The sequence below is a fragment of the Zalophus californianus genome, chromosome 7, assembly GCF_009762305.2.
Source record: "Zalophus californianus isolate mZalCal1 chromosome 7, mZalCal1.pri.v2, whole genome shotgun sequence".
In the NCBI taxonomy this organism is placed as follows: domain Eukaryota; kingdom Metazoa; phylum Chordata; class Mammalia; order Carnivora; family Otariidae; genus Zalophus; species Zalophus californianus.
This window is the reverse complement of record NC_045601.1, coordinates 16,862,110-16,879,878: the sequence shown is the minus strand read 5'-3', so window position 1 is coordinate 16,879,878 and position 17,769 is coordinate 16,862,110. Positions and strand designations below refer to the sequence as shown.

Below are 17,769 nucleotides of genomic sequence, written 5' to 3'. Positions count from 1 at the left end.
CTAGTTAGTGTTCTAAGTGCTTTTCGTGTATTCTTTTATTTAATTCTCACATCATTTATGAGGTACGTACCCTTTTCCTCATCATTTTACAGTTGAACCTAATTCATAGAATAACTTGCCAGGGTTGTACAGTTGTAAGAAGTGATGAAGGCTAGATGTGAACCCAGGTTGTCTGACTTCAGTCTTTATTTTGCTAAATTTATTTTACAATTAGTATTTATACTTGGGGCCTTTTATACTTTTATGTATTTTATATTTTCCGCATGTGGCAGTAGAATCAGGTGTAGAAATCCCTATAGAATTTTTTATGTAACATTTTAATGTTTAAAGTCACACTTCTGGTGGAATTTAAATTAAAAATTATTGCACCAACTACCATTTAATATTAAGTGCAGTTTAAGTATTTAATATTAATTTATTAAACATTTTTATTATTAAGTATTTAATATTAATATTAAGCATTTAATATTAGTTAAGCAGTTAAGTCTTATTTCAGGGTTTGGGGTTTAAAAATTAGAAATTGAAGAAAAAGGATTTTTTTTTTAGTATTGCAAGTTTCTGTAATTTTAGCTTCTTAATTCCTGAAACGTAATTATCCTTTTGAGGATTATAGCTGAAAAAGTTGTATTTGGTAAATATTTTATAGTAAACTGAATAACAATCAAATTGGAGGCTTGAGCTGTTTGTCTTCATTTCACATTGCAAAATATATGACTTTAGGTGAGGAAACACTTTAATGACACTTCAGAAAGACAAATTTAGGGCAGTGAGCTATTGAATTATTCCCTTATTTCCAGGTTGGCTCTAGTGGAAAAGTTATAGGAATTGACCATATTAAAGAGCTAGTAGATGACTCAATAAATAATGTCAAAAAGGACGATCCAGTGCTTTTGTCTTCAGGAAGAGTGCAACTGGTTGGTGAGTATCAGAAAACTTTAAAAATTTCCTCTTTGGAGAATTTTTATTTTCAGAAGATCCCATGCAAGCTAAATAATACTCAAGCTAATTTTTGCTTTTTTTAAAAACATTCGCTTTTAAATACTAGGTAAGGAAAACAGTTACTGTAAAATGTTATGCTGGTTCTACCTTGACCATGGTGGTGATACATGACTGTTAACTATTTCAGAAAATGCTCATGTTGTAAATTCTTTCTTCATTACTTTTACTACTAATAGCAAAGTAGCAAGTGTCCATTATGAAAAATTTAAAGTGCAGAAATGTGTAAGATAAAAAAGAAACCCCTCCTTTTCTGTCTTAAGTTTTCTAGACGTATAAATTTATATATATGAATAAATATACATATACACACATTTTTTTAATTGACTCATATTCTGTCATTTAGTTTGCTTTTTTCAGCAGTATATAGTGAACATATTTCTTTGTGAGCACACTGTACTATTATGAGAAGTAACAAACATTAAAACATGCATAAAGCATAACTGGGATTAGCAAAAATAACCTGCTTCATCATCACACTGATCTAGAAAGGGAACAACATTGGTAGCTTGGATGTCTTCTGCTTGCTTTTCCCTCCTCAGAACTCTTTCCCTTCTCCTTAGTCCTGACCAACATCATTACTTTTATGCATTTACTACTTAGCTGCACTTCCATAAACGATGCTCAATTTAATTTTGAACTTTAGATAAACAGAATCATACAGTATATATTCTGTGATGATTTATTTCTTTCATTCAATATTATGTTTGTAAGAGTCACCCATCTTTTATATATAATTTTTATTGCTTGCTGTATAACATTGTACTGTAAGGACATTGCCAAAATTTGTTTATTCTACTGTAGGTGGATATTTTGGGTTGTTTCTAATTTGGGGATGTTCACAATGCTGCCGTGAACATATGTGTACAAAGGTCCAAATGCATATATACACTCATCATACAAGCATTCATTTATGTAGAGTATTATTACAGGTTCATAGGGTAACCATAGATACCCAAAACTTTTTAAAAGTGATTGAACCAGTTTACATTCCCATCAGCAATGTATCAGTGTTCTTAGTGCTCTATGTCTTATCAACACTTGGTATTGTTAGATTTTTCTTTTTACCCACTTAGTGTATAGCAGTAAGTCTTTGTAATTTTAATTTTGTATTTTCCTCCTAACCGATGAGGTCGAACACTGTTTCATATGTTTGACCATTTGTATGTCTTCCTTTGTGAAATGTCTTGTTAAGATAGTAGTTGTTTATATTTTTCTTTGATACGTAGGACCTCTATAGATTAGCCTGTCTATTTATACATATTAGAAATCTTTTCTCCTGCTCTTTGGCATGCTTTTTCACTCATATTGGTGCTTTCTTGATTAATAGAAATACTTAATTTTATTTTTTTTAAGATTTTATTTATTTTTTTACATGAGAGAGAGAGCGCGAGCAGGGGGAGGGACAGAGGGAGAAGCAGACTCGCCAATGAGCAGGGGGCCCGATGTGGGGCTCCATCCCAGGACTCTGGAATCATGACTTGAGCTGAAGGCAGATGCTTAATTGGCTGAGCCACCTAGGCACCCCAATAGAAATACTTAATTTTATTTATCTATTTATTTATTTTTTTAAAAGATTTTATTTATTTATTTGATAGAGAGAGAGAGAGTACAAGCAGGGGAAATAGCAGGCAGAGGGAAAGGGAGAAGCAGGCTCCCACTGAGGAAGGAGCCTGATACGGGGCTTGATCCCAGGACTCTGGGATCATGACCAGAGTCGAAGGCAGTCACTTAACCAACTGAGCCACCCAGGTGCCCCAGAAATATTTAATTTTAATGTGTCAGACTTAGTAGCTTTTTCCAGTGTTTTCTGTGTCTTTTTTTTTTTTTTTAATTTATTTCTCCTAGAGAGAGAGTGAGCACGAGTGGGAGGGGCAGAAGGAGAGGGAAACAGAATCTGAAGCAGACTCCTGTTGAGTGCAGAGCCCAATGCAGGGCCCCACCTCATGACCCCAAGATCACAACCCTAAGATCACGACCTGACCCGAAACCGAGTCGGATGCTCAACTGACTATGCCACCCAGGCTCCCCTTCTTCTGTATCTTCTTTAAGACTACTTTAAAATTGGGATGCCTGGGTGGCTCAGTGGGTTAAGTGTCTGCCTTCGGCTCAGGTCATGATCTCCAGGTCCTGGGATTGAGTTCCTCATCGGGCTCCCTGCTCAGCAGGAAACCTGCTTCTCCCCCTGCCTGCCGCTACCCCTGCTTATGTGCTCTCTCTCTTTCTGACAAAAAAATGAATAAAAATCTTAAAAAAAAAAAAAGACTACTCTAAAATCATGAAGATATATCCCTGTGTTATTTCTTAGAAGCATTATTTTAGCTTTTCACTTAGATCTTTGATCTGACATTGATTCTTGTGTGTGTAAGAGATAGATTCAAGTGTATATTTTTTCCATATGAATATCCAGTTGTCCCAGCATCATTTATTAAAAGTCTCTCTTTGCTTTGTTTTAAACCTCCTATAATTCTTTACACTGGGTAATTCTATCTGAGCAGATTTTTAAGGCATAATTTTTTTTTCTTTCAGTGGGGGATGGAAGAATGGGATATGCCGAAGAAGCCCCTTATGATGCTATTCACGTAGGAGCTGCAGCCCCAGTTGTGCCCCAGGCAGTGAGTTGGGTTTTTTTCCTGTGTTTTTGTGCTTTAGTCAACTAAAGCTGTAAAAGATTTATAGAGAAATGACTTCTGGATCATCAAAACATAATTAGACTTTTGTGTCATGCATTTTAATTACACTTAGTAGGCATTTTTTTCATATAAATGAGTTATATAAATGACTTGGAAAATTACTAATAGTTCGTGGCTGTCTTATTTGAAACTGCATTTGATCCATCTAAGAACGAGTATGCCAGTAGAATTAGGAAAATCTGTTTGGAGTTCATGAGCTGATAATCACTTGGTGTTTTACTAAATACCAGAATGTGCAAGATTGCTAAGTGCATGGGTGAGACCAAGGAGGTATTTGTCATACATTTTACCCTCACAAAGCTTATATTCTGGAAGAAATGTGTCCTACATATAACAGGGAAATTAATGCTATGATAGCATATCATTAGCATATAATATATATTGAAGGAAAAAGAAAACATGTACTACTGTAAGAGTTCAAGGGGGGAGAGAACTTTATGTGGAACAGTTAAGGAGACTACATACAGGAATGGAATTGGAACTGAATCTGAAAGAACAGTAGGGTTTGCATAGTTATAGCGAGATGGAAGGATATTCCAGTATTGTATAGTACATAATCAAGGAAATACTTAAGTACAAAATTGGTTTTTTGTTTTTAAAAAAATTTTTTTTATTTTAGAGAGAGAGCGCTACAAGTGGGGGGAGGGGCAGAGGGAGAAACTCAAGCCGACTCTGAGCTGAGTGCAGAGCCCGACTTGGGCTTGATCCCAAGATCCTGAGATCATGACCTGAGCCAAAGTCAAGAGTCGAATGCTTAACTAAGTCACCCAGGTACCCCCAATATTGGTTTTCTATTTCAGTAAGACTGATGAGCTTCTGTCAGCCCTTAATAATCCTCGGTTAAGTTCACTGAGATGTTAGGTTTCTATGGTGTCTGAGTTTTCCACAGTCTGGACTAGATGACTAGGGGCTGAGAGTGACCCTTCTGCCCAGTCTCAGCCACTCCCCAGTCTGGAAGGGTTCTGTTTTGTATGTTTAGATCAGTTAATGAGAGGCTGAAAGTTAGGGAACTTGTTCTGGTCATTGACTTCCTGTTTATTGACTGAATGACTTTGAGAAAATTACTTATTTTCTCTGGTGCTGTTACCTGTTTTTGTTGTTGTTGTTTGTTTTTTTAAACTAAACCAGTGGCTTTAACACATTTTAATTGAAGCGTTGATATGCTGTAGAGGGGATGCCTAACTGGCTCAGTAAAGCATGCAAATCTTGATCTTGGGGTCATGAGTTTGAACCCCATGTGTGGAGTAGAGTTTACTTCAAATTAAAAACATATATGCGGGCGCCTGGGTGGCTCAGTCATTAAGCGTCTGCCTTCGGCTCGGGTCATGATCCTGGGGTCCTGGGATCAAGCCCCGCATCCGGCTCCTGCTCAGCAGGAAGCCTGCTTCTCCCTCTCCCACTTCCCCTGCTTGTGTTCCCTCTCTCGCTGTCTCTCTGTCAAATAAATAAATAAAATCTTTAAAAAAATAAAAACTAAAAACATATGCTGTAGAAAGATGTACAAGTCATAAATGAATAGCTCAATGAATGTTCACATATAGACACATGATCCATAGGTTTTTAACTTTTTTTTTTTTTTTAATGCAGCCTAGTAGGAACAATTAAAATGTGAAATAGAACTGTGTTTAAATGAAGGGTCTGGGGTGCAGGGCTTATCTTCCCCCACTAAGTCTCTGAGATGATCTTGAAGGGAATTTCTGGCTTTAGCTCAGTATGAATTTAAAAATCATTTATTTTAGAGAAAGAGCATGCACACAGGGGGTGGGGCAGAGGGAGAGAAGCAAACTCCCCACTGACCCCACTGACCTGCTGAGCATGGAGCCCAACACAGGGCTCAAGCTCACGACCCTGAGATCACAACCTGAGCTGAAATCAAGAGTCAAATGCCTAACTGACTGGGCTACCCAGGCATCCCTAGCTCAGTAGGAATTTACATGTGATTGAAGAGAGACATGCTGAAGGGAGGGGCCTTCCAGTTTTAAGATAACAGAAAAGATGTTTATGCCTCCTTTTGTATATCACCCCCAAACAGCTAGAAAAGCAGGAAACAGAAACACAGACTCCATATTTCTTTATCTTGGAGATTATACCAGCGCTCCTGAACCCTGTGGTATATGCAGATGGAAAGTGGATGGAATAATAACTGACTTCAGACGGCGGAGGAAGTTGAACCAAAGAGTTGAACCATGTGTCTATATGTGAACATTCATTGCAGAGGGGATCATTGCAGAAGCAGTTTGCTTGGCACAACTTGGAAAGGGCTTAGAAATCGGAAGCATGAGGATCTTGGAAGTCAGAGATGAAGCATAGGTCTGACAAGAGGGGCTGATGCTTGAAATTCTGTATGAGGAACAATTAGTGCTAAGCCTTAGGCAAGAAAATTTCCAAGAACCAAAGGACATGATTCTATAGTTTGAAAAGATCTATTGAGTGCCCAGTATGATGAATTTTTTCTAAAAAGAGAGGAAAAAAAAAAGAAAACATAATATCACCATAAAATTGTAGAATATTAGGGATAAAGGGAAGATTCTAGAAGCTTCCAGAACAACAAATCATAATCTGTTAAGGATTGGTAATCAGAAAGGCATCAGACTGCAGAATAGCAGCATTAGAATCAACAAGTCAGAGTAACAAACCCTCACAGTTCTGAACTGAAAATGATTTCCAACCTTGAATTCTGTACCCACACATATTGTCAAGTATGTAAAATAGTTTTAGACTTGCAAATTTTAGTTTCTCTCTTTTAAAATACTCCATGCACTGTTTCACAGAATACTTCTAGAGGAATTGCTTTAATGTCAAAAAATGAGGGAGGAGATAGATGGTAGGAAGAACCAGAAAGAGGAAGCCCTGAGATCTAGGCAGGTAGAACAGCTGGTTCAGGAGAGAGATGATGAGAGTCCCCAATATTCCCAGGGAACTCCCCTGACGAGAGCTGTGCAGCCGGCCTGGGGATTAAGCAGTCCAGATTTGGGGCAGGAGGAGGAAGGCACTCAAAGGGAGGCTACCAAACAAAAACAGAACACTAATTAGATAGGTTTGACTGAAGATCTTATTGAGAGGTTGTTGGAGGGTACGAATATTTAGAAAACAGTTGCAAAGAAAATTAAGTGAATGAAGAAAGAAAGCTTAAGGTTCTTTTTTTTTTATTTTTTATTTATTTTTTTTTAAATTAAGAATCTCTACATGCAATATGGGGCTCGAACTCACAGCTCCAAGATCAAGAGTCGTGCTCTTCTAACTGAGCCAGCCAGGTGCCCTGAAAGAGCTTCAGTTTCTAAGTGCAGGATAAACAACTGTTGTATAAGAAAGGAAACAAGCATTGGCTACCTCTTGGCTCAGCTGCAAATTATGTTTACAGTCATAACTGAAAATGGTTTTAAAAAATTATATTGGTTGGATTGAAGAAGAGGGGAAAGGAGGAGAATAAGAGATCAGGCCCCATCTAGCATATAATTTGAAATAAGAACCGTAAAGACGCTACAGCATAGTCACTGTAGTTAACGACACTGTATTGTATATTTGACAGTTGCTGAGTGAGTAGGTCTTAAAAGTGCTCTTCATCACAAAGAAAAAATTGTAACTGTGTGGTGATGGAAGTTAATTAAACTTGTGGTAATCGTTTTGCAGTATATACATATTATCAAACTACTATGTTGTACACCTAAAACTAATATAATGTTATATGTCAATTACATTTTAACGAAAAGCATAAAAGACATGCTTTAGAAATAATCACTACCAAAATAGTAAATACTAGACAACACAGCTAAGAGCACTTAAAATACTTAAAATGACTGGATTTAGGGAGCAAGATTGGAGTAGGGGCAAGTCTGCTTCATTTTATCATAAACCTTAACATTTAGAGAAACAACTCAAAGAATACTTGCAAGAATTACTTGAATAAAGATTAAAGTGGGAAAAATAAGATAGGCTTGCTGACAACTGCAATTTTGAGGACCCACTTTTCTGGGATAATCTATCCAAAGTAAAGTTTCTCCCTTACAGTTTTTGATTAGTAGTCATTTGTAAGGCCACATTCAAATGGTAACATGTGACTTAAAAGTTTTCTGACTGGAAGGGCTTTCACTGAGTAGTCTTGGTTTTTCATTGATAAGGGTGTCTTACATTCTAATGCTGCAGGACTCCAGCCCTACCTTCCTTTGTCATGGTGCGAGCAATCCTAAATTCAGTCATAAAACTGAGGTTCCCTTATTTTTTTGGCTCAGTGATGCCCTAAATTCTACAGTGACAGGGTAGGGACTCCTTACTGATTTTCTGCACTCCCCTGCTCCCTTCTCTGCTCCAAACCACACAGATTTAGAACAGTATACAGGCATTGAAATGTTCTGCTTTGCCTTTGGTCTTCCCAAGAGGATAGCTCTACATTATGTGGTTCAGTTCATTTTGAGCCCTGCAGTTGTACCATATGGGTACTATGTTAGGTGCCCAGCGCACAAAGATGAATAAGATCACAGTCCCTCTCATCAAAGAACTTGTAGTTTAGTAGAGGAGGTCGATCGGTAAATGGTTAAGTGGTGATTGAGTAATAAGTTTAACAATCAAAGTATGTATATACTAAATAAAGTGCATTTCTGCTTTCTGCCCATGGACACTGGCAAGTTGTGGTGATGTAAAATGACTCTTAATATAAAATCTGTAACTTGGTGTGTATGTCTTTTTCTTTTTCTTTTTAGCTGATAGACCAGTTAAAGCCTGGTGGGAGATTGATATTGCCAGTTGGTCCCGCAGGTGGAAACCAGATGTTGGAGCAGTATGACAAGCTACAGGATGGCAGTGTCAAGATGAAACCCCTGATGGGAGTGATATACGTGCCTTTAACAGATAAAGAGAAGCAGTGGTCCAGGTGGAAGTGATTTTATCTTCTGCTCTTTCTTCTTCCACACATGCAAGGTGAAGGGTGTGGATTCTAAGACATTAGACCACAAGAGCTGCTTTTTTTGGTTGTCACCTTTATGCTACTCCATTTTAACATCAGAAATTCACTACATTAAAAGTCTAGAAAAATTTTGCATGAGTCTGCCCTTCTTTTGGTTTAACTCATATCTTTGGGAAAGGGGGGTGAGACTTGGTTGGCACAAAGGTGGTTTTGTTTTTTCTTCTTTTTTTTAAAAGAGGCTTTTAGCCACAGTTCAGAACTTTCTAAGGATACTTATTATCAGCCATTCTGTTTCTGTATTCACAAATCATTTTTGTAGCTGCTTTATGGTCATGGAAAGAAAGACTTTGGTCCGAAGAGAAGGGGCCATCCTTTGCCCCGTTCACACCCTGTGTGTACCATTGTTACAAAGAGAAAGAAGGGAAAAGTTACTCTTGCCCCAGTTTTCAAAGGTGTCAGAATCCCAGAGAGGACATTTTTCCTCTCAGCTTGCTTTCTGTCTTTCAGTCAGGTTCACTGACATTCTAACAACCTGGGCCTGTTTTACTTATATTCAGCTACTGTTTCAGAACCACTATAAGAAATAAACTTCTCACCAGTCTGTAGAACTGGCCAGCCCATGTTGAAGCCACCCTAAGTTCCTGGGGAGGGGAGTGGATTCTGTGAGCTCAAAGTGAATGCAGTGCCCAGGTCTCACAAACCCGCCCAAAGGGCCAACAGCATGCAGCATAATCCTCAGTACAGCATGGCTCATTATAATGCCTACTTGTGTTTTATGTCTCAGCATAATCCGAGTATTTTGTCTGAAGCCAAGGTTTCTCTTCTTCCTCTCTCCTTCTCCCTTTCCCTCCCCATGTCCTTCAGTGGGAAGGAGTGAGATCAAGAAGTAAGAATGACACTAGCTAAGATGACTTAAAATTAAATGTCAAAATAAGAAAGACTATACAAGTTTCCTTGTTTTAGAATCTTTTTTTATTTGACAGAGGTACTTATTTTAAGATGATTATTTTTTTAATAAGTAAAGTGGTGATTATAAGTTTAATAGACCTCTTAATTTTGTTTTTTTGGAAGGAGGAAAGATACCATTTGAATGAATGTTTAATTGCAAAAATGGTAATGAATCTCAGTTTTTCTTTTTATTCTGATTGTCCATTTCTGAGATATGTTATTAGGAATTGCTTTATTCTTCACTTAATGTGGACATAGCTATTTTCTTTGAATTCTAACCTGGAGCACAGCCACTTAAAAAAAAAATTAAAAAGCTATGAGTCCTGTCAGTTAAAATCATATAGTTATTAACAACTAATTACAATCTTCCTTGACTTTGCTTCTAGTATGGTTCTGTTGTTATGTAATTGTATAGTTGCTGTTGTATAAAAGGGGCAAACATACACTGAACTTACCGAAATTTGGTATCAAGTAAGAGTTCAGATTTTCATTAGTAAGTTTAAAACTTTTCTTTTTATATACAATAAATATTAGTATTGAACATTCCACTGTAGTTTGATGATGAAGGAATTACAAAAAGGTATTTTGTTTTTATAACCAGAGGTGGATTTAGCATGAAGCAAACGAAACCTAAGCCTCACGGCCTTCACATGTTTGGGGGCCTTCCTGGCCTTATACCTAATATTATATGCAGTCTTGTTTTCAGTCCTCTTTTTTTTCCCTTCATGAAGAGGTTCTCCCCGCTTACCAGGTCATACAAGCTCTATGTTTCCACAACACCTATATTCACCCCTTGTAAAACAAAATTATTTGTATTAAATTTAGAATACTTTTTAAATTTATGGACAAGTCATTTACCAAATATATTTAGTCATTTACCAAATATTTAAATATATATACTTGTTTTTCTTTTTGGTTTTCAACTTTTTACAATTTTATACATACGTATCACTGGAAACTTTTCTCTAGTTGTACCAGGAGGACTTCCTAATTCTTCCTGTTGTCAATTTTCTGTTTGTTCAAACACATTTTCCTACATCCAAAGATGTAGTGGGTCTTTTTGTTTTGTTTTGTTTTATTTTAAGTAAGCTCTATAGTTTGGACTCATGACCTGGATCAAAGTTGTGCTCTACCAGCTGAGCCAGCAGGTGTGTAGCCTAAAGAATGTAAGGGACAATGGACTCATGACCCTGAGATCAAGAGTTGCATGCTCTACCAGCTGAGCCAGCCAGGTGCCCCCAGAGATAGTTACTCAGATGTAAATCTTTAAGTTTAAAGAATATAGGTTTAAAGAATGTAAAGGTGAAACAAAATCTGAAAACAAAATTGGAAAAAACAACTGCCATATTAAATTGTTTTTGTACTGAAAGAAATTACTAGAAAATAGGATGTTTGAAAACAACAGTTAACTTAAAAATCTAAAGAGACCATTAAATCTGCTATTTCTATTTGTATTCTTAAACTCTCAGTCAGGGTCCAGAAGAGAAAGTATGCTCAGCTAGGATTTTAAAGTGATTTTAGTGAAAGGGCTCTTCAAAGAAATATGGGAATGGTTATGGAAATCCGGAAAAGACGTTGACATACCCAGGTACCAGTGTCCTACCATGATAGGCCATAAGGGGAGGAAACAGTTTTACTGGAACCCACTGAGAGCAGGGACTGTACTAGGGCCATGGAAACATAGCTGAGAATTTGAAACTGACCATTCTCATGGAACTTACAGTCACATGGGAGATCCAAAAAAATCTGAAGAAGACAAACAGGCAATTAGAGTATAGTGTGTTTAGTAGGGAGCAGTTGTGTTGAAGCCAGACAGTGAAGTAATCAGAATTACATTTCAGAAAGATGACTCTGGCTGTGGTGTAGAGAGTAGATTGGAAAGGGACAGAATGACAGAAACAGAATGTGGTTGTAGCAAGTTAGGGGTGAAATGGTGGTGGCCTGAGTTAAGGCAGTTGATAGAATGTGGTTGAAAAGAGTCATTTACCATTTTCTGAGTGCCCAGCCCACATTTGGGATTTATCATCTCAGAAGCTCCTAGTCAGTTCTATTGCCAGGTTAGGTGATCTTTGTTCTTTCAGATGTTCTTCAGGATTAATTTAACAGCTCCTCTCCATGCTTTCTTCTGGATGTTCTCTAGCTTCTCACCAGCCTTCCATCCTTTTCTTCCTGAGGAGTCCAGAGCTAGTTGCAGTGCTCCGTGAGGGTGAGATCCAATCTTTGCTGAGGAGGTGTGGTAGAAACTATATGGGAAGAAAGAGCCCTCGTGTGCATGCTGAATTCTCATGCCAGATAAAGCCCAGAGCCTGGATGTAGACTTACGTTTCCTTTATACTTGGAAAAATATCACTTCTAATTTTGGTGGAGTAATAAAAGGGGAGACAATGCCAGATGTATGAGCCATAGACCTAGAACCTGTGGTATTATGTTCATGACTATGAATGTGTAGTAGTTGTATTAGTTGCTTCATAAACTCTATACTTTTTAAATTTGTATTTTATTTGACGTATTATATGTAGAAATCAATATTTTGTTAATCATCTGGTAAGTTTTATTTTTGTTTTTAATGATCACAAGAGTCAATGGAATAAGCCCATCTCTGGTTTGTGAAACTGAAGAATGTTTCAGGATTCTCATTCTGTAAGCGCTTTGCTCACCAATGTCATCTCAAAGTGCCATGCACACATGAAAAACATGTTATGAATTGGTTGGGCATTTCTAAGATTGATAGTATAGGTCCTAGGGTATCCAGTTATCCTGTGTTCATATTGTTCTATATTGTCCCTTTTTAATTTCTTTACATACATCACAGCATTATGACATATTTTGCATTCTTAAAGGCAGGGATATATTTTGTTGTTTTTGGAATTATTTTTATGTCTCTCATATTGCTTTGTATAATTTATTATCTCAGAAAACCCATTAAGTAGAAACCATTTATGGATTTTGATTGTTGTTTCTTGGTAATACATCTTTTCATTTGTTCTTGATAAAAAATATATAATACTAATGTTAGTAGGTTAGAGTTATTAACCTAATAAATAAGTTATACATAATTATACATTATATAATGAAATAACATATATATAGTTATTAACATAATGAATATGTTTTCTACACATGTAAGTCAGATAAAGATAGTTATGTAGAATTTGGAACATTAAGTGGAAAAATAACTTGAAAGTTACATTGATTTTGGTGTATTAGGATGTGACATTTATACATGCTCTGACAGCAAACTTTTGGTTTTCTTTGGCATCCTCAATGTTAAAATTCAGATCTAGAGACTTAATTTCTTTTCCTTTTTTTTAGTGCTATACATTTCCTTTTGTTTTTAATAATACTATTTCTGACTACCAAAATAATACATATGTAATGTAAAAATTTTTAGAAGTACAAAGGTGAAATAAAAATCATCCACAGTCCCAGAACCTAGAGATAACCACTATTAACATTTTGGTAGATTTTTTTTTTTTTAACTCTTATCCATAGTTCTGTATACATCTTTTTGTAATCCTGAGATCATATAGTAGCATTATCTTGTAATTTCCTTTTTCCATTTAATAATGTCATCAACATTGTCCCACATTGTTAGCTTTTTAAAAACACGATTTTCCCCCAGTTTTAGTGAGATATAATTGACATAGCATTATATTACTTTTATGTGTACAGCATAGTGATCTGATACATGTATATACAACAAGATGATTACCACATTAAATTTCATTTTATGGTTTGAGGTCTTACATTCAAGTCTTTAATCCATTTTGAGTAGATTATTTGTGTGTGGTATAAGATGGTGGTCCAGTTTCATTCTTTTCCATGTGGCTGTCTAGTTTTCCCAGCACCATTTACTAAAGACATTACCTTTTCCCCACTGTATGTTCTTGGCTCCTTAATTAAATGACCATATATGTGTGGGTTTATTTCTGGGCTCTCTATTCTGTGTCATTGACCCATGTGTCTCTTTTTATGGTACTACCATACTATTTTGATTATTACAGCTTTGTAATATAGTTTGAAATCAGGAAGTGTGATACCTCCAGCTTTGTTCTTTCTAAAGATTGCTTTGGATATTTGGGTCCTTTTATGGTTCTATACAAATTTAAGGGTTGTTCTGTTTCTGTGAAAAATGCTGTTGGGATTTTGATATGGATTACATTGAATCAGTAGATTGCTTTGGGTAGTATGGATATTTTAACAGTATTCATTCTTCCAATCCATGAGCATTGTGTCTTCTTCAATGTCTTTCATTAATGTCTTATACTTTTCAGTGTACAGATCTTTCACCTTGTTTAAATTTGTTTTAGGTATTGTATTCTTTTTTGATGCAATTATAAATGGGATTGTTTTCTTAATTTCTCTGATAGTTCATTATTGGTGTATAGAAACACAACTGATTTCTGTATACTGATTTTGTTTCCTGCAACTTTATTGAATTAGTTTATTAGTTTTGACATTTTTTTGGTGGTTTTTAGGGTTTTCTAAATATGATATGTTGTCTGCAAAAAGAGACAGTTTTACTTCTTTCTTTCCGATTTTGATGCCTTTTATTTCTTTTTCTTGCCTAATTGCTCTGGCTAGGATTTCCAGTGCTATGTTGAATAAAAGTGGCGAGAGTGGGCATCCTTGTCTTGTTCCTGATCTTAGAGGAAAAGCTTTCAGCTTTTCACCACTGAGTATGATGTTAGCTGTGGGCTTGTCATATATGGCCTTTATTATGTTGAGGTACGTTTCCTCTATACCCAGTTTATTGAGAGTTTTTATCCTTTTAAAAAAATTTTTTTAATTGAAGAGGATATTTGGAAATGTTTGTACTGTGTTGTTGGGCAATAAGGATATTTATAATATCCTTAATGCTTTGCAACAGGCAAGTCAAATATGGTAAATTATTTTACAAAAACAGTATCTTCAATTCACATTTTAAAAAGCACAAGTGAATTTATGAATAGAGCACTTTGCAAGTGAACTCTTTGTAAATTAAATATTTTAATGCTTACATGAATTTAAGTGAAATCTATTCTATGAGAATTATAGTGCTTAAATTATTTAGAAGAATATATTAAGAGGAACCAGAACTGATAATTTGTCATTTAACAGATAATCCAGTACTCTATGACAATGGCAGCTTATGGGAGAAGTAATCTTTAAAATAATTTCTCACACGATTTACAAAATTCAGTTTTAAAAAGAAGCATATTATCTGATAGTCCCTTAATTCACCACATACCTGGGAAACTTCAGCTCTTTATTTACTTGCCCTCCAAATTTATTTTAACTTTTAAAAAACTTTTTAACTTTTATTACACATTGTAAGAATAGTATGAAGACTTCCTGAATCTCTTCATCCAGCGTTACCAATTGTTAACATTTTTCCACATCCGCTTTCTCGCTCCCTCTTTCTCTCTCTATATATACACAGGTCATATTTTTTCTTGAAATCATTTGAGATTTAGTTGCAAACACCATACTTCTTCACCCCTAAAATTCTTGAGTGTTGAACAATGTTTTTATCACTCAGATTATCCTCAAATATGAAGGTTTTTGGGTAGCTTTATTTTTTCACTTTTAACAGCTTTCTTGAGGTATAATTTATACGCCACACAGTTTGCTTTAGGCTGCATTCTTCTTCCTTCCTTCCTTCCTTCCCTGCTGGCAGAGGCTGGTACAATGCTGCACCCGGCTGAGCGAGTGTCCTTTGGAGCTGAGAAGCTGCCGAAGCTGCCTTCTGAAATCAGCTGACAGATACACCTACACAGGATGCTTTTTCTCCCAGAGTTTGGGTTGAGACTGACCCACTCAGCATTTGCTAGCAGATAGTCTAAGCAAAAGGCCACATTTTTGTCTAGTTTTGTCAATGTAACTGTAAAAAATTATTCCAACTTGAAATACCCATCGCCATTTTATGATAGTGTTAGCAAGATCCTAGATCTAAAAGTTAAAATTTCTCTGAATTTTTGGTCTGGAAGGAAGAAAGGCACTTTTAGAATGAAAAATAAGGAATCCAGGGCCTTCAGGTCTCATATTTCATTCTGCAGTAGCACGAGTGATGTTTGGATGGCTGACTTCCATTTTTGCTTTGACTTGGGGCTGTTTGCTTTTTTTTTTCTTTTTCCTTTTTATTGCTTGGGGATGGGTGTATTTTTACTTATTTACTAATTGTATCTAAATTATTAGCCAAGTTTTGTAGTATGTAACGCCTACTTACGTATTTCTCTTTTTTACCCCCAGGGATGAACTGTAAAAGCACCATCAGCTTGACCCGTATATAATATTACAGTGGATTGCTCATCTCAGTCCTCAAAGCTTTTTGAAAACCAACAGCATCACAGCTTGTTTTGGACTTTGTTACACTATTATTTTCAGCATGAAAATGTGTGGTTTTGTAGGGTTTCTAGTTCTTCAAAGAGGCACAGAAGCTGAATTGGTGAAAGAAACGATGCAAAGTATAAATTTGTGTATTATTCCTTTAACACGCCACATTTTACTTTTAAAATATTAAAAGGACGGGGTTCCACAAAATGGAAGACTTAGTTTGTGAATTGATTTCGAGGAGTGGTTTTTCTAGACACTAATTCTGTTTCAATATTAATTTATCAGATTGCTCTTGTGCATCAGATAACGCCATTCACAAGTTAAGATTCTTGGTTTTTGGATGTCCTGTTAGATGCCCACTAAGAAAAATAGAGATGAGCTTCCTTTTTAAAGCTTTTGATGTGGTGTCCTAGAGTAGCATTGTTGTAGGTACAATCAGCTGCTTTGTTACCTTAAAACTAAGCATTTGTAAATATTAAAACTTAAGAAGATGGCAGGTGGATGTCCTTCACAACACTTAGCTGTTCAGATTGGACATAACTGATATAGTTCTTCCTTTCCTCTTTAAAATTATAGGAGACTTGTAGCTCAGTATTGTTTTTTCTGTTTCTAATTTGCTGCTGATAATGTATATGAATTTACCGTGCTGTGTAAGCTGGGTCCTAGTCACTGAACAGTTATGCAGTGCTGCTTTGCCAAATAAAGTTAAAAGTAAAAGAGGCATTGGTGGTGTTTGAATACAAAAGAAAGAACCACATGTCCACCAGATAGGGAATGCTGACTGAGATCACAGAGGTAGAATTGGTCTCTGATGCTCTGTTTTATGAAAATCTGAGTAGCATAGATGGATAGCATTAATCCAGCCGTGCATTTGGAGAATATGACGACGTTTCCGGCCCACGAGGACTACACTACATTTGTAGAATATGACTACGCAAGGGCTACATCATTTTTCTCTGCCTGACACCTGGGCTTGCCCTCTTGTACAGGAACAGTAAATGCTGAATGAGTGAGTGACCGCGTTGACTTCGTGTCGGGGAAGAACAGGGTCAGGGATACATGTACCAAAACACACTTCTCATCTATACATAGGCTTATTAATATAATGACTGGAAAATGAGTTTCTATGAGGGCAGTAGCACTTTGGGATCTTGTTTAAATACTGTGGTCTTAAGCCTTTTATAAAAGGATCTTAGTTTTTCTAGGAGTTCTAGAACTTGAGAAAAAATGTAAACTAGATCTAGCAGAACTCGTACTCCCAGCAGAGCAACCCCCTCCGGTGTGCACATGTGTAGGATTCTGCCAAGTCGATCCTTGGAGTGTGAGGCTCCTCTTCCCCACCTCTTAAAGTCTTAAGTTTTATTTTGTTTTAAAAACGGGGTTTGGTTTTTTTTTTAATTACGCACACATCTTTTCGCTGGTGTCTTCTTGGGCAAGATCTCAGACCTGAGAAACTAGCATCCGTTGGCACCTAAAACTTGTGTTTCAGGTCCTTGCCGGCTTCAGTCTGCTGCTGTTGGTACTGCTTCTGGACCCAGGCTATGGACCCTTTGGGGGCAGGACTCAGTGTCATTTGAGGTAGCTTCAAAGGTTTTCTTTAGGTCTTAAAACTGAATTGATTCTAAACTTATCCACTAGCCTGTATCCTTCATAGCCATGGCCGGCATTTTATTATACTTATGTTAGGTCTTGGGGCTAGAAAAAAGCGCTTAACTCTCAAGGAGTTTACAATCTGGCCGAGGGGACAGTTTATAAATACAGTAGGACCAAGTGCCACCTCACTGGTATAGACAAATGCCATGTCACGCATTACTTTTGGATTTTCCACTTTTTGTGAATTAAAATTTTTAAATGTTGAATAAACAGGAGTTATTTTAAGGAGCATCGGTGAAGTGGCAGAGATAGAGCAACAGTGGA

The 17,769-nt window shown here is 36.5% G+C and overlaps 1 protein-coding gene across 1 annotated transcript in view; it reads left to right on the top strand.

Annotated features, from left to right (window-relative positions):
* PCMT1 (protein-L-isoaspartate (D-aspartate) O-methyltransferase) overlaps window positions 1-16,576 on the top strand; it is a 43,571-nt gene extending 26,995 nt beyond the window's left edge. Inside the window, 4 exon segments of the mRNA XM_027602831.2 lie at window positions 798-918; window positions 3,526-3,611; window positions 8,387-8,556; window positions 15,769-16,576. Of these exon segments, the coding sequence (XP_027458632.2) occupies window positions 798-918; window positions 3,526-3,611; window positions 8,387-8,556; window positions 15,769-15,781 (390 nt within the window). The 3' untranslated portion in view covers window positions 15,782-16,576.
* Window positions 16,577-17,769: the final 1,193 nt, after the last annotated feature.